We start from the raw sequence: 22,096 nt of genomic DNA on the forward strand, positions 1-22,096 counted from the left end.
GAAAGTATCAGTATTTGGAGGGTATTTGGTGTCTTTGGAGATACTCAGAGTTAACCAAAATTGACCATTTGGGGCTTGCCTGAAATGGGACTGTTTGTTTCTGACGTATATAAAGACTATCTTAATCATCAAAGAAAGAACTAGTTTATATTGAGGAGGGGACCTGAGTCAAATTGTACCTATGAAAATTGTTATCTAAGTTCTCATCCACAGACCGCCTATAGTTTAAAAGTTAAAATGATACATAAGTGTGCAAAATTATTTTGTGAGATATTCACAAAACTTCACTTATTTAGGTGAAATCTTCATTATTCCTTCTCAGGTAGTCTGTTCTTCTTTACCACATCTCCCCACGTCTTAAAAAATATATTTGAAGCCATATGAATAGAAGCGAACAGTTTCTCCTATTTCATTTGTAAGCAGTTTCTCTTAGCAATGACTGAGCCACGTATGCATTGGAACTCCCTCTGAACAGTGTATACAACCAACAGCTGCTCTGAGAGGGGAAAAACCCTCAGAGTCCCACCACCGAACCTTCCAATTCCAGTCTTCCAAGACTTTTTCATTTCCCCCCTTCTCCAATTCATCCTGTACCTACACTGTCAGACTAATTTTTCATCATTACTGTTTGCATTTTTTTAACTCCTGTACACAGAAATCTAGTGGCTTCTCGTCTCCTCCTCTGTACAATGGAAGCCACCCGATGGCCTGCAGCCAATGTAATCATCCTCCTTGGCTTCACTCATTCCTTCTAGGCACTAGTGGTATAATGAACATCACTGAGATGCTGCATGCCCTTCATGAAACTGACAGTCTTATGAGTGATACAGACCCCAAAAAACCAATTTCATAAAGTATTCTATGGCTATAATTTTGATAACTGTTATAAAAGTAAATTATGAGGGCATTATGAAAGCAGAGAGCTAGAGTGTGTTAGTGGAAATTAGGAAAGGCTGCCCTAGGGTGGTGATGCTAATGGGCTGGCCAGGTTTGGGGCTGAGAGCAGTTGGGATGTGCACTGGGAAAAGAGAAGAGAATATTCCAGGCAAAGGAACGGAAGGCCCAGAGCCATGTGTGACTGCTGTGCAGTGAGTGAACAGAGTGACATGTGTCAACAGTGAACCTAGGAGCCCAATTGCTCGAACCTGCAAAGACATTTTAAGGATTTGGATTTTAAATTAAAGGCAGTGGGAAGCCCAACCTGCATTTACGTGCTGGTCGTCTGAATGCATCTTAGTTGACTACGGAGGCCATTAGATAAAAAAGGCATGGCTCCTAAATAAGCTCATATAATCACAACCTGCCATAATAAAGCATGACATCCAAACCAAGAAAGGCAGCCACAGTACAGCCTCCACTAGTGAGACTACCCCAGGGACTCCAGAAATAAAACAACGTAGTATGTCTATTTGTTTTATTTTATTTTTATTTATTATTTATGATAGTCACAGAGAAAGAGAGAGAGAGAGAGGCAGAGACATAGGCAGAGGGAGAAGCAGGCTCCATGCACCGGGAGCCCGATGTGGGATTCGATCCCGGGTCTCCAGGATCACGCGCTGGGCCAAAGGCAGGCGCCAAACCGCTGCGCCACTCAGGGATCCCTGTCTATTTGTTTTAAAACAAAGGTGTCCGTATTGGTTGTTTGCCCCTCACATGGTTTACTAACAATCCAGATTGCTGAGTAAACTAAGCCAAGCCTGGACACCTTGACCTCTTCATTCCCTCCTTCTACCTGCTGTCCCTGACCTGATGCACCCCTTCTTCTACTCTTAGGAGTCCACTGTGTCTGTAAGAGGAGAGTATTTGACAGTAAGAAACGTTGATCTAATTGTAATGTCTTTTTCCCACGCCCCTTCTAGCTGATGTCTCCTGCAGAGTTCACGGTCCTGGTTCTGAGAGTCAAGAGCCATGAGCACCACATTAATGGAGGATTGGCATTGAATGCTGTGCTAGAAAAAGTTGCCAAGAGCATGTTGCAAATAACTCTTGACAACTTTTGCAGAGGAAAACTGCGTAATTAGCTTAAACTTTTTAAACTAAAAAAACACCTGACTGATTCTGTGTAATTAGGATATAAGCAGGCACCATATTAAAAAAATAAGCACACTGGTCATACTGTAAGTGACATATTTAAAAGCTAAAAATGACCATCTTTTTTATTTTTCTTTTTGTTTGGAGGTGAGAGGGTTAGTCAATTTCTATTCTTCACCATCACAACTAGTCTTCCCCCTACACACCTCCAGAAAATATTGGCATAATCCTAAATTTGGGATGAACAAAGGCATACCAAACTTCAAAAGGCTGTCATTTCAAGGACTTACTAACGTGGCTGCTTTGCAGACTATTAATGGACCTTGGAGAACAATAACTCAAGTTTAAAGCATTTTCAGGCATATGGTTCCATAGGGCAATGACTTGCCTGCTTGAGAAGACTTCTGCAGGTCCTTATGATTATAACAACCACTTGTGAACTCCAAGGTTCTCATTCTTTACTCGCTCAGCCCCATCCCTAACACCTCATATTCATTTCTTGATAAAAGTTCTCTAGAGCATTTGACTCTAGTGGCACTGCCTCCAAGAAATAGATCAGTAAATCATAAAAGAGGAAAAGTGTCATTGACTTGTAAAGGCAGTATTACATGATTTATATACTGAAAAGCATCTCTAACCAGGACCCAAGAATTTAAACTTTTTGATTTTGCTACTTCACCATGCAGCCTTAAACTTGCCGCCTGATTTCTGAGTGTCATTGTTCTCACCAAGTGACACCACAGAGTTGGGAAACAGTTATTACCGACATATTACAAATAGGAAAATAATGACAAGGAGCTTCTTGATCTGGTTCCTTTATTTACAAACCATTTTTTTTTTCTGGCCCCTGAAACGTTATTAAGGCTCTGTACTTTTTGAAATGCCTTGACTTGATGTTACTGTGTAAGAATGGGACTGATTCATGTTTCTTTTTTTTTTTTTAAATTAATTTTTATTGGTGTTCAATTTACCAACATACAGAAAAACACCCAGTGCTCATCCCGTCAAGTGTCCACCTCAGTGCCCGTCACCCATTCCCCTCCAACACCCGCCCTCCTCCCCCCTTCCACCACCCCTAGTTCGTTTCCCCGAGTTAGGAGTCTTTATGTTCTGTCTCCCTTCCTGATATTTCCCAACATTTCTTCTCCCTTCCTTTATATTCCCTTTCACTATTATTTATATTCCCCAAATGAATGAGAACATACACTGTTTGTCCTTCTCCGATTGACTTATTTCACTCAGCATAATACCCTCCAGTTCCATCCACGTTGAAGCAAATGGTGGGTATTTGTCGTTTCTAATCGCTGAGTAATATTCCATTGTATACATAAACCACATCTTCTTTATCCATTCATCTTTCGATGGACACCGAGGCTCCTTCCACAGTTTGGCTATTGTGGCCATTGCTGATAGAAACATCGGGGTGCAGGTGTCCCGACGTTTCGTTGCATCTGAATCTTTGGGGTAAATCCCCAACAGTGCAATTGCTGGGTCGTAGGGCAGGTCTATTTTTAACTCTTTGAGGAGACTCAACACCAAAGAAACAAACAATCCAATCATGAAATGGGCAAAAGACATGATTCATGTTTCAAGCTCAATGAGACAACAGCTCACAGATGGAAGGGAGCCTCACTATGTGGGCTCAAAGGATACTGTTGGTCACATATAGCTAATATCGATGTCCCAGAATCCCTTTCGACAGTTTTTTTTGGAGCTTTTAAAGAACAGTTTTTCAGTAGTTACTTCTCTCAGAACCTAATCATTTCCAGGTAGTAGTTTAGACTCATTAAGTCTTTGAAGTCACTAACGTGCTATTAAATGCATCACTACTCTGGTGCATTAAATGACAGTGAAATAGTAGGCACTAGTCTGTGTGGCCAGACTGGCAGGAAATGGCTTGAGTACCCCTCCGCCAAAGCCTTTATTTAAAAAGGAACTGCTTGTTCAGTCTTGGATGCAGAGCTTGCCGCTTATTACCCTTTGTTATGTTCTCACAAGGTCCAGGGACACTTGTTTCCATAAATGTAGACACTGAAGCATGAATCTGGAACACTTGCTTTCAGTATTCACAGATTCACAGAACAGACATATACTGATGCATCACAAGAATGACTTTTACAATCTCAAAAGCATATCCACAGTGACATTGATGCTATTTGGCTAAAAGTGTTTTGTGCTATAGCTCTTACTTTGTATCACTGTGACTGATTCTAGTTGTGTATCCATGGAAGTAGGGGTAGTTTGAAGTATGGACACCATTGAGTCAGAGATATGGGGTGTTTGTGCATGTGTGTGTATGTGTGTGGTCTTTTTTGTTTGTGCGTGTGTGTGTGTGTGTGTGTGGCCATTTACCAGTTAACATGGGGGTTTATGATTCAATAATTAACTTTGTTTTCTGGTTCTCCAGGCAGATTAATTTTCTACATAATTGTATTGTACATCACTTTGTCCTTTATATTGTGGTAAAAATAACATAACATAATAAGAAGATGTGATCTTTTAATAGAGTAAATGCATTTCATTGTGGTATAGGCTTTTGGGGATCATAAAGTTCCCAGCAGCAGGCACCTCATTTGCAGACCCTTTAGTTAGCTAGAAACTCCTATGTTTCAAAATATTATATCAATTAAAAGCAGGATGTTCTCCTATCCAGATGATTTCTGATCTGTAGTAGATCGGAGTTCTAATAATTCTTATATTGTGATAGTCAGATATGTGATCTCATATCTTAATAATCTGAAAGTATTCTTTACTAGATTTACCTCTATTAAATTTGACCATGTTAATTAAGCAATCAGAGCTAATTTAGTTTGTTGATATAGATGGGATCAGAGTGTAGCCTAATTAATTCTTATCATTAAGCCACTGAGATTGAAAGAGCTTGTATCAATGATAACTTTGTGTCCAGAAATTCCACCACTAACTCTCTGGAGTGGAATATTCCTAGAGCATAGTTGATATAGCGACTCCTGTAGGACCATCTAGATTTGTTCAAGAATTACTGAGGGATAAAGCACCCAAATTTGAGTTTTTGCTTCATGATGGTGTTTAACAGATGCCAAATGAATGTTGGTCAGATGTATATGGCAATAGGATGAAGAAGCTAAAAACTTGGGAGGACAGCCAGGTAGATTACCTGGGTATAAATTTTAGCTTTTAAAAATCTCTAACCCTCATCTCTTTTCTCATCTGTAAAATAGGAATGATAACACCTCCAGATCTGAGTATTAAATAAGATCATAAACATTAAGCAGGAACATAGGAGGTCTCAATAAATTAATGAATGCTATTTGGGAGCAAGCCGAGTCTAAGGATGAATAGGTTGGTCATGCAGCATGATGGTCAAGTATAGAGCTCCTGGAGAGACTTGTAAAATGCCACTACTGGTTCTGTGGCTACCAGTATTGTGATCTTGTGGAAGTTTCTTAACCATTCAATCTGGATTAGTGTTCTATTGCTGCTATAACAAATTATCACAGATTTATGGCTTAAAACAACACACAAGTCCAAAACGGGTCTGACTGTGCTAAAATTGGGTGTTGGCAAGGTTGCTTTCCTTCTGGAAGTCCTAGAGGAGAATTCATTTCCTTGCCTTTTCCAGCTTCCAGAGGCCACCTGCATTCCTTGGTTTGTGGGCCTTACCTACATCTCCAAAGTGTGTCTTTCCTTTATAAGGACTCATAATTACATTGGGCCCACGCACATAACCCAAGATAATCTCCTTATCTCAAAATTAATTTGATCACATCTGCAAAGTCCTTTTTGCTATGTGAGGTAACATATTCACAAATCTGGAGATTGGGATGTGTGCATCCTTGGGAGGCCATTATTTTGTCTACCTCTTCAGCCATGGTTTTCTCCTCTATAAAACAGGGAAGTGTAATATGACCTATCTCAGAGTTAGGATGAGAAATAAATAGGACAATGCATATAAAGTGCTTATAATTCAGAGCCTCCCTACACATGGGAAGTATTTCATACATGCTAACTATTATTGTTATTATTCTCCGTGAACGAATCTCATAGTCCCTTCCTGCTACATAACCCAAGCATTCATGTCTCCGCCTCAACAAAATGATCCAGAAGGCCTGGATGATTCAAGACTGAGAAAGAAGGCGCCTTCCCACCAGCTATTCTTCCCCACTAAAATTCTTGGCAACCACCAACTTAGAGCCATGGTTCTCTCAAGAAACAGAGATTTCTTCCAGTCATCCCTTAATTTCAGACAAATTCTCTTCAAAGGAAGGGACATAACGGGGAGGCTTATAATTCATAGAAACAGATCCAGTGGCAAGAAATAAGGGCTGCCTCTGTTTCTTCTCTTTCCATTCTCTACTCTTGTCATGCCAGTAAGCCCTCGTCTCAGGGAAAGGACCATGGTGTGCAGAATGCCATTGTTTACTGCCGAGGATCTTGCAGCCATAACTTCTGGCAGCTCATACACTCTGCCTGTTTCTTTTCCATGTGGCCTATTTAATTTTGGCATGTGCATGTATTAACCCCATATACTTGGCTGTGACTCTACTGAATAGCAATCATCAGAGTCCCTACAATGTCATTGCCATTTTCTGAGTTGTTTTATATTGTATCAGCCTGAGATATTTTCCACTGAGAGAATCTGAGTAGAGAAAGGAAAAAATAGCACAATATTAATTAATTTAATATTTAACTATGGGTTAGCCTCCATTCTACTTTTTAAAAAAGGTTTATTTATTCATGAGAGACACAGAGAGGGAGAGAGAGGGAGAGACACAGGCAGAGGAAAAAGGCTTCCATGCAGGGAGCCTGACGTCGGACTCGATCCCAGGTCTCCAGGATCACGCCCTGGACTGAAGGTGGCGCTAAACCGCTGAGCCACCCGGGCTGCCCTCCATTCTACTTTTTACTGACACGTTGCACTAGACTGAAAAGTTGTTAAATGTAGATTCCCTTACTCCTTGTTTTGTTGTTGTTTTTTTTAAAGATTTTATTTATTTATTCATGAGAGACACAGAGAGAGAGGCAGAGCCATAGGCAGAGGGAGAAGCAGGCTCCTCACAGGCAACCTGATGTGGGACTCCATCCCAGACCCCCGGATCATGACCTGAGGCAAAGGCAGATGTTCCACCACTGAGCCACCCAGGTGCTCTTTACTCCTCATTTTAAATGAGAACAAAATAGTTTCTTTGATGATCTAGGATTCTTGAAAATTGCCCTTTGAAAATATTTGTCCTGGCATAAATACATTTTGAGAAACATATAGGAGAATTAGTAAGGAGGAAGGGAACTTTAATTTAATAGACACTCTCTTTCATCTTTTCATATCCTCCATGGACTGTATTTGGAACCCTGTGTTCTTTTCATGCTTTGTTATTGGTTTTGAATCTGTTAAAAGATAGTAGTGGTTATATTGATATCTTCCTGCCTGCCTATCTTAGTGCCTTCCCCCCATTTGCCTTCCCATCATCTTTATCTCAAAAGACAGTTGGAGCACCTGGGTGGCTCACTTGGTTAAGTGTTTGACTCTTGATTTCAGCCCAGGTCATGGTCTCGGGGTCATAATCTCAGGATCATGAAATTGAGTCCCACTTCGGGCTCCATGCTGGGCACAGAACCTGCTTAAGATTCTCTCTCCCCCTCTCCCTTTGCTCCTCCTTCCCCACCCCCCTAAAAAAGAAGAAGCCAACCAAATTAGTTATACCAAGGTGAACTTTCTGATTCTCTCAGGGAAATTTGCAATTTAATATTCCCAGCTTTATTGAGGTGTAATTGACAAAACTGTAACATATGTAAAGGGTACAACATGATTTGATATACCTATACATTTTGAAATAATTCTCCCAAGCAAGTTACTTAACCCATTCATCACCTCAAGTACCTACCTTCTTTTTTGATGGGCAAGCCTAAGATTTACTCTCATAGCAAAGTTCAAGTTTAAATTTCATTATTACTTACTACAATCATCACGCCATACATTTGATCTGCAGAACTTATTCACCATATAACATTCTTTTTTTCTTTTCCCAGCGATTCTTGCTTGGTCCTTCTTTCTCAAGTTTAAGAACTGTCTGTTTTGTTGGTCTGGGTCGTATTCCCTAATACACATAGAAATGTAGAAAGTGAATAATGGAGCAGCGTTAAGGAAAGGAAAAGAAAGGGCAAAAGGAGGATCCAGGAAAGAGGGAATAAAATGCAAAGAGAGGTGGAGAAAGAACTTGAAGCAGAGAGTGCAGAGGACCTATGTGCTTCAGACTTGTAGGTCTCTTTCCTTAGAGGAATCATGCCAGCACACAACCCCTTACCACCATCCCACCCAGCTCCTCTTGGCATCTTCTAATGCATGTCTTCAACAATGCTTTAGCCTAGTTCATGTATGTGTGTGTACGAATGTCCCACCACGCCCATCCTCAGGGAAAAAGGAGAAGTTCCCTTGAGTCTTACTTTATACAATGCTGTTTTGGTCTTAAGAAGCCCAGTGGACTCTGTAGTCAGATGTGTCCGGTTGGAAACTCTAAATTGGTCATTTAGGCAATTACTTAATTCTTCTGAAGTCCACAGATAAATTGGTGGTGTCCACAGTAAAATGGGAATAACAATATCAACATATGCTGTTCTTATAAGAACTGAATGAGAAAACTCCTGCATAATGCTTGGTATAGGGCAAGCTTTTTTGTAAAATGGTAATAGTTTTAAATAGCATTATGGTAGTTATTCTTTTCATCTTATTATTACTACTTCTTCTCCCAGAAAAAGTCTGATTTTTCTTGTCCTATTGCAGAAAACAACTTTTTTCCCTGACTGTGCCTTTTCTACCTCTCCACACAAAACACTCCTTAACCCTAAAAAAATAAAAAATGGACATTATAAAGCACACAAGCCTCCCTGGCTTATATCTCAATGCTCAATGCCATGTCCTACACTTATTCTCACTTTGTTTTTCCAAGTTCTTCTCCTGGAAGTCATATTTCCAGAAGTCTAGACAACAATTGGCCCGTGAATTAATAGCTGCCTCAGTTTTTCTTTCCCCTTAATGCATTAGAATGGGACAAGGGGGAACCTATCTCTTTCCACTACTCTTTTTAAGATCCTTCAAAACAAAGAAGAGTTAGAATCCTTTCAAGCACCAGGAATTACACCATAAGGTCCTAAAGCACTTCGGATTTATCAGATGCAAGTTTCTGCCTGATGTGATAAGTGTGTAGACCAAAGTGCTCTGGTTTCTACCATGTGAGGAGCCCATCACTGCCTTCTCCTTGACATCTTTCCCTTTTGTCTGACCTTAAAGGGTCTGGTCTCCATGAGCCTTCTTGCACTCTCTCCCTGGGCAGTTGATTTGCAGATATGCCCATTGTGACTGGCCAACAGTTGGTGCTCCCTATAAAACAAATCTACCTTTGATTCTCACTAATCCTGGCCTTCTTGCCCTAAACCAGGCCACATAAGCAACTACACTTCCTTTATTTGCATATCCGTGTACATATGTAAACGTTTTGGTGGGGTGAGGGTCCTTAACCTTTTATCAAAACATTAAAAGGACCTAAATCTTAGCTCTGAACTGGACAGCATTGCACTGCTTAATCAGCTAATACATCCTATCATTTGGAAGCCTCATTATTGAGAAACTGAAGTGAACTCAGTCACTTGAACAAAATTTGGAATTACAATCTTAAAATTTTTCAAAATATTTTGCTTTTATAAATGTCTCTGTAATATATATACAACATAATCTCACTATAATAAGCGGTTCTCATAAATTAAGTTACAAAAATGAGGGTTGTCCTGGTGTAAGATTAATGAAAAATAATCAGTCTTCTACTTCTGGGGGGAGAGAACTTTTCATTTATTTGTTTTCAAGTATTAGACATATAGGAAAAAGAAACAGACCTATGTTTATGAACAGTGACATCTTACACTGAATTGAGAAAGTTCCAGATGATCAGAAGGCAGCCATTTCCTAACACCTGTCTCCCAGAAGTTAAGAATTTAGCCATCCCAGTAAGAGGACAAAGAAACCTCACTCTCTAGTGTTAGGGACAACCATAGTTCCACCATGACCAAGTGCCCTATACTCATTATTCCTCTTGAGAAATATTGATACACACACATACACACACACATACAAAACCATTGTCCCAAAGGCATATCATATTGAATAAAATGTAGTTCTCTGAAAAATCTTGGGTCCTAGTGCAGTGCTGGAAGCATCAGTATAAACAACCCCCTCCTGATAGTGATCTCACCTTAGGAGAGGTCCTTTTATTTATTTATTTATTTTCTTTTTTAGGAGAAGTCCTTTTAATTGAGCTCCCAGACAGGGCTCTCTGGTCCTTCAGGGACATTCTAATAACTTCAAACCCCATGTTACAGAATTCAAATATTCATTATCTTCCTTCCAAAAGTTTCTTTTTTACCCCCACCAAGTTGCTACCAGCCTTGCTCTGCAATCTTTAAGCCATTACTTACTAAGAAGGAGGAGGCGAGGGTGATAGCAGTTGCTAATGGGCAGGACTCCTAGCCTTTTACCAAGCCAAATGAAAACAAACAAAACCAAATGTCTTTAAACATCGGGTACACTCTTACCCCAGAACAGTAGGTTCCTTCCTGACTTGACAGTACCGCTAAGAGTAGTTCTTCCCAGAACAAAAATGGTTTTCTCAACTTTTTAATGGCATTTCCTCTTCCTTAAAGTTTGCCTCATTAGGTGCCCAATATCATTGTATGTAAATGTTTATATTTATATTCCCCAAAGAATTAATTATCTTCTCCTGGGCTCAAAGTACATTTTAAAGAGGGTCTTACAAACAAGAGAAACATTACAAGGCAACGTAAGAATTCCAACCTGATGTTCTGTGAAGAGGTTCATGGTCAAACTCAACAAGTATTATATTTCTAACTCAAACATGGCTATATATGAGGAGTGCCTCTGGGGCTCTTACAAACATGAATGCTCAGTTCCAACCCCAGATTCAATAGATCCAAGTGTTTGCGTTTTTCCAAGGTCTTCAGGCTAGTGTGATGGGCAGCCACAGCCAAGAACTACTATAGTTGGCACTTTGGAGAGGAGATCAAAATCCCTAATAACGCTGGTCATTATACTAAAGTAGTGAGCTCATAGTTCTGGCCCCCCAATCACAAGACCCAAGTTCCAAGAGCAGAAGATGATATTCAAAGTAAAAGAAATCTGAAACCCATTATAGCCATTTATTTTAGTAACAGCATTTTCCTACTTGCAGGAGCTCATCTTGATAAAGGACTGAGAAGTAAAAGCAAGTGCAATTATCCTTTGCCTCAGGAAAGAGCTCTGAATACTTTTTTATTATATTGCCAAAGATGAGGCTGAGAATGTAAATCTGAGAAAGTCCTATCAGAGGCCTCTTTCATTAACAGAAATGGAAACAGGCATTTATATGCCACCAATAAATCAATTAAAGGAGGAAAGGAGCTTGAAATGGCCTTCCCTACAGTTATTAACTTGGGGGATTGCAAGGCTGGGTGATTGGTGAACCCAGCACCCTCCTGTCATCCAACGTGGAGCAAAGCAAAGGAAAATAAGGCCTGGAAACAGTCTTATCATCTAAACACAAAGAAAAAAAATAAAAAATAAAAATAAAAAAATAAACACAAAGTCTGCAGGTCTTGAGTGTTTGCTCAAGTGGAGCAGAGGCAAAGCAGAGCCAGACGTTTTTAAAAACATTGTCAGCTTTTGTGGACTTAAAACATGAGAGTGTGAACCAACGTGTGACTTGGTGTGTTTCTACGTATCTGGATTTCCATCAGTCCAAACGACTGGGAACCATTTCCATCTCCATGATTATTTCCAGTATAACAATGTTTTAGAATAGGAGTTCCGTTAGGGAGTATGTATTACACCAAATTACTATTATCATTTGGAATAATTTGTTTCTCCTTCTAAACCACGAGCTTCTTAAAAGCAAGGATCATGTCTTATTCATCTTTGTATCTTGAGAAACTAGCAGAGGATCTGACAAATTATAGCTGCCTTATAAAGGACTCTCCCCTGCAGTTTGAGAGCACTGTGGACCCTTCCCCTCCATCTCCTTCTGGCCTGCCAATCACCTAGTTCTATCAACTTATTTTCATTACTAGTTGCAGGAAATCTTAATTTGTATTCAACAGTGGCAGCTGGAGGAAGATTACTAGTGATTAGAATTCATACCAGCCTAGGAATTTAAAAAGTAAAAGCCAAAAGAAAAAAAAAAAAAAAGGACGAAATGTGTTTTGGGGAAACTTTTTTTTTACCTGCCTGAGTCTCAAGCTCTTTGGCTCTTTGGCTGTAATTTAGGAATAATCATGTCTCTCCAAGCTCCTCACAAGGTTGTCAGGGGAAAAGCATTTTATAATCTTCAGAAAGTTATACAAATGTAAGACACCATCGGTGTAATATTTTACGTTTAAAACTTCTTATGTCATGTGGCATAGAAATGTGTGTCTAGTATGGGCGATGTTGGATTAAAGAAGTGTCATGAAGGAAGTAACTCAAGAATGTGATATTTCAATGTGAACTTGTTCTCACCATGCCAAAATACAATTCACATTTCTTCTAACACTACGTGCCCTGTATTTGGATTTATTCTTTATTTCTTGCTGGTTCCCACACTATTCTTCTCTGTTATTTCATTTGTCCCCCATAAATGGGGGCAGAAAGCAGGAGCCCTCCTGGTCCAGTTTTGTGGCCCTCTTTTGGCCAATATTGGAAGAAGGTGACTTGAGGAACTCACTTTCTATGAAGTCATTACTGCAGCAGAATGTTTGCTCCAACGTGTGAAATGGTGTGGGAGGGCAAAGGCTGAATTCTTCTCCCCCACCATTCTTCATGTGGACTGCAGATCATGTGCCCTGACTCTCAAATCAATCCTTTAGCATAAGATATGGTATTCTTGCTCCGGAATCATGAAAGTATCTGTCAAACTGGACTCTTCTCTTAATCATGTGTGCCCATCCTCTAACCTCCTACCTACCCGATCTTTTGGAGTCATCTTGGCAAAACCTATATCTGTATACATCAGTTCCCTATTTAACCGTGGGTGGCATCCAGTCTTCTACAGGGAAGCCCTATACTGCCTAGACATGAAGAATAGACCTTCTAGATCTGATGTCTCTCCTGGCATCTCATACTTGCCCTCAGCAATGCTGAACCATTCGCAGTTCCCATATATTCTTGTTAAAGCTCCCTGGTTTTTTCATGATTACCTCTAATGCTGATTATCCTTTCTTCACCCATTTCTATCTGGAAAATTCTTGTTTGTCCTTTAAAACTCTGTCCCAGAGTCACCTTTTGATGCCTCCTTCAGATTTACCAGAAGTAAACTACTATATTTAGTAATACATATTTTTATTATTGTATATATTACACCAAATTACTATTATCATTTGGAATAAATTGTTTCTCCTTCTAAACCACAAGCTTCTTAAAAGCAAGGATCATGTCTTATTCATCTTTGGATCTTGAGAAACTAGCAGAGGATCTGACAAATTATAGCTGCCTTATAAATATTTCTTAAGTAAATGAAATGGATAGATTCTCATAAATGAAAACAACACACACCGTGTTTAATTCATGGGACTGAACCCTAGTAAAGGAAATGTCTTAATGGGGCTCATCACTTATTTATCACCTGTTAGTTCCTTTTGCTATTTGACATTTATGCAATCTGGTAAATTCTGAGGTTGTAAGCATCTTGTCTACATGAGGGAGTAAAAGAAACCAGATTAGGCCTGTTGGTGAGCCACACACCTTGTGACATTAGTATTGTCACAGATGGGTTCTTTTCCCCTTCATCTCCTCCATATGACTTTGGGCAGCTGTTGTTATACTGAAATTCATGAAAAGCAGAGCTTCGTGACAATTTCAGAAGCAAAATTGCTCTCTGCAAAAACCCTCCCTCCTTCCCCTACTGAAAGTTTTGCTCTTCCTTCTAAGAAGAAACTCAAGCATTATGTATCTCAAGTCCCACTGATCAGAGTTAAATTGGAATCTAAGGAGTCCACAGTAGTGCTCCTTGCCTGTTTGATTCATGAGCTGACTCTGTCCATAAGTCCCTCTGTTAAATCTGTATAAACAGTAAAACTAGCATGCCTTCCTTTTTTTTTACCATTATGACTGTGATCAATGGGTAATAAATACATATTCTCAATTTTATCTAATAGTGCTGCTTCCAGGAAACTTTAGGGGTAAAATGAGAAATGTGTTATTTTCCTTTTATATTTGTAATTATATTTCATGCTTTCTATTATTTTACACTACTGAGTTTTTCCTTCATGATCTTCTAAGGTACACATTTTACTTAGAAGTGAGAATTAATTCCTATTATTTAACTAATGATGGTTCTTTTATGAGTTAATTAATCACGAAATGATGATGAATAGACCAAACGGTGACATCAGGGTAGTTTGCATCTATTTTAACTTCTGCTTCATAGGACAAGATTTTGCTTTAAAATGTATGGTCCTAGATTATAATAGATATAAATTAGTCTCCCTCATTTCAAATAATTAATTTCTGAAACGAGTGAGGTCTGATTTGAACTCTTCTGTGAGTCAGTTTTTGGAAATATAATTGAAAGTCCATTTCGTGGGAGAGCAAACTTAGCTCTTACTGTTCTTTCCTCAATTTTTTTTGTTTCATTCATTTTTTTTCAATAATTACTAACTGGACATATCATTGCTGATTGGATTTTGCTAGGCACTGTAAAGAACTTAAAATGTTTGAAGTTACTGCCCTCAAAAACCTTACAGAGAGACACACAAAAAGTTGACTAGAAAAGAAGTGTCACAAACAGTACCGATTGAGGGTACAGGCAGTGAGCACTGTGGGTTTGGAGGCCAGTCTTTCCTTCCCTGACATTTTCAATCAGAGCTTTCCAGCCTGCCATCCTTTGTGATTTATTTTTAACAGTTCTTTTCAACTCATTCCAACATACAGACAGATGTAGGAATGTATCACTGGTTCTTTCCCTTATCTATTGCTTCGACTCTACTTCTAAGCTCTTGAAATAAAAATTGGAAGCTGTATCCAGACTATTTTGTGAATGTCAGAGTATCATCTACCACTTCCTCTGGAGTAAAGGCGATGTGGTTCTGTGAATCAGGAGGGGTGTGTTTTTCTCCAGATCTCTGTATTTCAACCATACCTGCACATTTAAAATCATAAAAAGAAACTTGACTACGTTCAGCAGTGAATTGTTACCAAATTGAAGACACTTCATTAATAACTCTACTCTTTTCCAGTTGTTATTTAGGCCAGACTCTGGGTTCCCATCGTGAATGGGAACACAGTCTTCCCTTAACTATGTAAACCAAGGCTGTCCCATGCCCTTCTTTCCCTTCCTGGCAGTAGGCAAATAATCCTTCATTCATAGAAACAACAAGTGAGGCTCTTTGACGAGAATAACTGGCATCACATTGCTTTTCACCACCAGTATTTTCTTTTACCCTTAGGTGAGTTATTTTGTATACAGCTCCATTATCTTTTGAGCTGTCTTCTGCAAGCTAGTTCTACTAAATTTACCCTCAGGTTGTCAATGTCTCTCATACTCACAAATCTTTCCACTTCTGTGGCTATAATTACTCCATTGTGGTTTCACAGCTTCTCTGCTTTTGTATCTCCCTGACTAGAGTGTAAGCACCTTGTGGCTAGGAACTGTGACTTCATAATTTTTGCACACCTAGAACTTACCATGGTTCCTGGAGTCTAGAAGGCACTCAATAAAGATTTGTGAGGTGACTTTTCAGCATTGAGAGAAAGGGATAGTGAGCTGTGGAGGCTCAGAGGAAAGGCACCAAACCCAGCCGATCATAGAGTTAAGGAGGATTTCCCAGGGAGATCCACCTAAACTAAGCTGAAGGGTTACTGCCAGTTAGCTAGACTCAGGGAGAGGGGAATCTGGACCATAAAGTAGCATAGGCAGGGGATCCCTGGGTGGCTCAGCAGTTTAGCGCCTGCCTTCGGCCCAGGGCGTGGTCCTGGAGTCCCAGGATTGAGTCCTACATCGGGGTCCCTGCATGGAGCCTGCTTCTTCCTCTGCCTGTGTCTCTGCCTCTCTCTGTATGTCTCTCATGAATAAGTAAATAAAATCTTTAAAAAACAAAAAACAAAAAAACAAAAAGCATAGACAGAGAACCATATTTGAGAAAGAGCAGAGTCCATCAAAAGACAGGCAGGAAGATCAGCTATGCCTTCTGTTTATCACACCTGAGAATCAAAACACGGTGGTATGTGGTATATGTACATGCGTGTAATGAGAGAGGAAACTTTAGTTTAGTTTTTTTTTTTTTTTTTAAGTTTAATTAGGAGTACCTGAGTGGCTCAGTGGTTGAGCATCTGCCTTCAGCTCAGGTCATGATCCCAGGGTCCTGGGATCAAGTCCCACATCAGCCACCCCCACCCCTACCCCTCCCGCAGGGAGCCTGCTTCTCCCTCTGCCTATGTCTCTGCCTCTCTCTATCTGTTTCTCTCATGAATAAATAACTAAATAAAATTCTTTAAATAAATAAATAAATGTTTATTTAGATATAATAAAAAATTGACTCCATCCACCTATAAAACCCTTAATATGAGCCCAAAGTCCTCTATCACTCTAGAGAACATTTTCAATAAATTTCTCATTATCTTCTTTCTCCTCAAGTCAGATTTAAATTTTTTTAAATATTTTTTTATTGCTTTATCTGTTGGCATTTTCATAGCACTTTTTAAATGGTTACTGCAGACAGTACTATGGTTAAGTAGAAAGATGTGAACCTAACCACTTTGCATGAAATTATTATGTATAGAAAACTGTTGCAGATTCCAAACACTTAAAGGTCAATATTTAGAAAATAACCTGCATCTAAACTAGGGTTTTGAGTACACAGCGATAACCTGCAGCAGAATATGGCAGAAGGCAAACTGGTCTTGGGGGTCCAAGGTTTACACCATTCACTTTACTAAGTCTCACAAGACTCTCTATCTCATCATTTGTTTAATGGAATCCATAATATCTGCTCTATGTTCTTTGTAGGTATTCCCAAAATTGAAAGAGAAACTATATGTGAAATGAACCACCTAACAACAGATGGTGGATGGTTGTATTCAGTTTGGCACAAGGTCATCTGCTATTGTAGTTATTTTTATGTTAGAAAATAAAAATTTTATACTCCCTCCAACAATTACAACAACATTGTGTATGAAAAATATGTATGGCAATTTAATAGTGAAAGTAAAGCTATACTTTCTAAATACACAGTTTTAAATAGTTTGTCTATGTTTGTGGCATAACTACAGCAAGTGTGTTAACATAGAAATGGCTGTTTGCCTCATTAGCATGAGGGTAATAACATTGTAACCATTTTGCCTCCTAGAATGATTGAAGATAGTGGGAAAAGAGGAAATACCATGGCAGAAAGAAGACAGCTGTTTGCAGAGATGAGTAAGTATGGAACTTCTCAGGAACACCCTATAGTTTCCATTGAATACTCACAGAAAGACTGGAAGTATCTACTTAATCCTTATGGCATTTGTCCTTTTCCTTAAAATCCTAAATTCCTTGTATAAAATTCACATTTGGGCAATTTTGCTTCCTATTGGGTAAGAGTGAAGTTAGTGAATCATCATAATTTATTACTAGATTGTATATTTTCTATGAAAGAAAAAATTTTCACGAAGCCAAGTATATATGTACACATGGACACTTGGTAAACACTATTTAGTGTTGGCACTAACACAGTCTCCTGCATTTTAAAATCCGTGTTCACGTTCCCACAATATTGCTGTCTGGCACACTCATATATGCCATATATCCGGCATTAGATATAGTTTGTGAAATGACTTTTGGACTTTATGGAGAGGGGTAGAGTCTGTCCCACAAACTCGTTTCTAAAAAGTGAAAAGGAAAATAAAGAGTTTGGAGGTAGAACATCTGGGTGGCTCAGTCAGTTAAGCAACAGACTCTTTGTTTCAGCTCAGGTCATGATCTTAGGATCTTGGGATAGAGCGCTGAGTAGGGCAGGAAGTTAGCTTGAGATTCTCTCTCTCACCCTCCCTCTGCTCCTCCCCCACACTCACAAGCATGCTCTCTCTCTAAAATAAATAAATAATTTTTTTTTTTAAAGAGCTTGGAAGTGACCTCTACATGAGGGAAACCAAACTAAGGTTATATTTACTCACCTCAGTGAAGAATCCATTAAATAAAGATATTGATTTATGTAAATGCCAGATTGCCATATAATTAATTGGTTGGTAGTGTCTCCATTACAGACTATTATTTCATTCTTTCTTTTTAGCAAGAAAGAGAGTATGTGTAAGCAGGGGAGGTGGGGCAGAGGAGAGGCAGAGAGAAACTTAAGCAGGCTCCTCACTCAGCACAGAACCTGACACAGGGCTTGATCTCACCACCCTGAGATCATGACCTGAACCAAAATTAAGAGTTCGTTGATTAACAGCTTAACCGACTAAGCCACCCTTGCATCCCACAGACCATCATTTCTTATTCATAAGGAAGAAGAATTTGACATGGTGGGGGGCACACATCTCAAATTCAGTGTTATAAAGAAAAAAGTACAATTCTCTTATTGTCTTTTTATCTCTCCTTCCTTGCATAAGGAATGAAGATGAGCAGAAGGGAGTTGTAATCCTTTCTCTCTGAGAAGGCAGTAGACAAAATTAGATTTCTACCGGAGACTGGAACTGATTTGGCAAGAATGAGGGTTGGGAGCAGATAAAGGAAAGTCCCAGATAATAAGATTCATATTTCCCTTTATCATGTCCCAGTAATCTGGAGGCACCACGACAGCTTCAGAACTAACAAAAAGGAAAGAAAATTAAAATTGACGTGAGGAATCTCAATCATGCTTCTTGCTTTTTCCACTTTCAGAGACATGTCTAAAGTGCCTCAGAGAGTTGCAACCATGACCTTCCAATTTCCTAGGCCGTGTTTGGCCCTATATCTTCACTTCTCCCAGCATGGCCAGCCACCTGGAATTGTGACCTTTGTTGATACATATCTATCAGAGGAAGGAACCTAGTTACCTCTGCCCATCTCAACAAAATGCAAGACCACAGATTCTTAGACTAAAAGTCAGGAGCCCCATACATCATGGGCCAGTGTTTTGTCAGGAAAAGAAAAATATATTGCTATTTAACATAACAAAGCACTAAAGTCTTGGGGGGATTTGAATTTATCATTGTTACATTAAAGATATATCAGCCAATGCACTGCACGAATTACGAAAGTGTGCTTTGTTAATGATTTTGTAAATATTTGTCCAAATCTAAGTACACTGTCCCAGTTCTTCTGCACCTGCTGTGATCCTTGGCACAGACAAATACGTAAGTTGCAAATGCCTTCCGAGTTAGAGTTGTCCAAATCAAAGGATGATTGACATAAGTTTTATAGCCACAGAAACAGAAAACCTCCACGTTTTTCAAAGGAGAGAGACATAGGAAAATTGTGCATTTGTTTCCCACTTTGTAACTTTATCTTCATAGAAACTTCTCAGGGATGTCATGCATTTATTGAATCATTTCATGAGTTCTTCTGATTAGTGTGATCAGAATAGTCAAGCAAGCCACACAAACGTGTGTCTTTCTTCCTTGGGTGTGCTAAATAATAGACTCAGATGTTGGCCCCAAAGAGGAAAGCACGTCTGACCTTAACAATGCTCTAGTGAACATCATCATCTCTAGATTGACACTAAGGAGGGCATGTCCACAGTAAGTGGAATTCTGCCAGATAAGACAACTGGCTGATTGCAAAAGGAAGAATTGATGTTGTTAGGTAGACTGTCATACAAAAAAGAGAAGTGATCTCATTGAAAATGTGTTAAATAGTTGAAAAACATATGGGTTACCTCAGCAGCTCTATCAGCAGGACACCAAAAACAAAAAACAAAAAAACAAACAAAAAAAAAAAACCCCAAGGAAACTATAAAGAAAGATTGACATCAGGCCTTGGAAAGTAAGTTACCCCAGGATTCTGTGAGGGAGCTTAAAAAAAAGAGGCGGAGGAAATTAAAAACCTGGTCAGCTAAGTATTTTCTAGAAACAACTTTTTTTAAACAGCAAATGAAAGTGCCAAAGAGATCCTTTGTTTTGGCAATTACAAATGTCAAAGAAAAATTGCCTGTGAAGGAGTTAAGGCAGGGAAGACTTTATTCAAGATTATTGAAATGCAGTCAAGACCTAGTGCAAGAGAAAAGAGAGATTGGACTCAGCTCCTGTGGAAGGCAGGAGGGTTTTTAAGTACTGAGGTGAGCTACTGCAAAAATCCTGCTAATTGTCCCCATTAGAAAGTTAGGCTTCTACCCTTCAACAGAGAATTGGAGATCTCCTTCAATGATTGCGCTTCAATAGTTTGGCTCCCATGTCCTTAAGAAAGATATTCCTGAAAAAAAATAAAAATAGGGATCCCTGGGTGGCGCAGCGGTTTGGTGCCTGCCTTTGGCCCAGGGCACGATCCTGGAGACCCGGGATCGAATCCCATGTCGGGCTCCCAGTGCATGGAGTCTGCTTCTCTCTCTGCCTCTCTCTCTCTCTCTCTCTCTGTGTGTGTGTGTGTGTGTGTGTGTGTATGACTATCATAAATAAATAAAAATTTAAAAATAAATAAATAAATAAATAAAAATTTAAAAAGAAAGAAAGAAATATGATAGATAGATAGATAGATAGATAGATAGATAGATAGATAGATAGATATTCCTGGGCTGTAAAACTGGCAAGAGGCTGGGAGATTACTTCTCAACAAGGCAGACAAAGAATTTACAATGAAAAGTTCTCTGAAGTAAAAGCTCCAAGGAAAGGAGGTTGGAAGCCTAGGGTCAGGAAGAAACCCATCTGAAGTTTGGTCAGGCTGAGGGGAATGTTAAGGCATCTTGGCCTTACAAAGGCTAAAGAATATAGGACACAAAGAGAATAATAATTGATAAGAACTTTAGGCAAATTCAGGTGATTACAGCATTCATCTGCATTAAATGTCTGCTCTGAGCTCATAACCACAAGCAGCAGAAGCAAAAAGAAATGGTAAAGAAATAGAATTAAGGGTAGAAAGGACTCACAAATAAGAAAAGAAAAAAAAAAGACTAGCCTTATGTTAAAACAAAATAAATCACTAACTCTGTGGTCACCAACTTTGATTAAAGAAATTCTAGACAAGTTGCCCTTAACCAAAAAAAAATCCCTTCAGGATAATGCCTTAATTATCCCTTTATTTAGTACCTTAGATTAAAACTGAAAGACTAGTTAAATGCAGATGTCATCCTCATCTTGGCTTTTCAGCCATCAAATAAGTTTATCAGCTCAGATAAATTTATCAGATTGTCTTTTAGCAGAATAAATTGTTTGTTCTTGGAATCAAATCACCTCTGTTTTTCTACTCTGAGAGGACATCTCTCTGCCTTATATAACACTTACTTATGAACGTGTCACTCACTGTCCTGAACATCTCCTAGGGACAAACCATAGACCTTTACATTCAAATCCATTCACCTTAGGTGCTGAATAAATGTTGGTTTAAAAGTCTACAGTGCACACGAGAGGTAGGTTTTAATCAGAGGAGAGTGATTGAAAAACGTTCTTTCAGAATATGGAAGGCTATCTGCTGAGATAAAGAAGGGCCTGAAGAGAAATCAGTGATACCCCTGGCCTCTAAGCAGAGAAGGGACAGAAAATCAAAGAGAGGCAAACATACATACTCAACAAACACGTGAGTTGCTCAAGGGCAGATAGTTCTTTAGAAAGTTAACTACAGTCCACATGTGGATAGTCCGAATGAAACCGAGAGCATGATTTTGCAATGCAAGCTGTGGCTTTTTGGAAAATTGATTACAAAAATTCAGAAAAATGCCATGAATAAGCCTGCTACCATGAGCCCACCACACACTATAGTCCATGGTGGATACAGTGATTATTTTCACTTGCTACTTCCTTTCTCTTGCTCCTCAGCCTCTTTAAGATGTTAGTACCATAGGTCACCATCCTAGAAATACTCTCCAATGTCACCACTCTTGTCTGGTCTTTGCTTTTTTTGACCCCTCTACTTCTCTTTTTTCTGTCTCTTCACACCTTCCAGACACCCTGAAGCCAGATTTTACCAAA

General features: G+C 39.2%; 1 protein-coding gene across 50 annotated transcripts in view; it reads left to right on the forward strand.

Moving 5' to 3' along the window:
* The window catches only part of DTNA (dystrobrevin alpha), a 349,092-nt gene that overhangs the window by 208,909 nt on the left and 118,087 nt on the right, over positions 1 to 22,096 (forward strand). For all 50 annotated transcript variants that reach the window (XM_072732183.1, XM_025996948.2, XM_072732152.1 and 47 more), the window contains one exon: positions 17,368 to 17,435. In XM_072732183.1, the coding sequence (XP_072588284.1) occupies positions 17,369 to 17,435 (67 nt within the window). In that variant the 5' untranslated portion in view covers position 17,368. The remainder of the gene's footprint in view (positions 1 to 17,367; positions 17,436 to 22,096) is intronic.

This window comes from Vulpes vulpes, chromosome 13, assembly GCF_048418805.1.
Source record: "Vulpes vulpes isolate BD-2025 chromosome 13, VulVul3, whole genome shotgun sequence".
NCBI lineage: Eukaryota > Metazoa > Chordata > Mammalia > Carnivora > Canidae > Vulpes > Vulpes vulpes.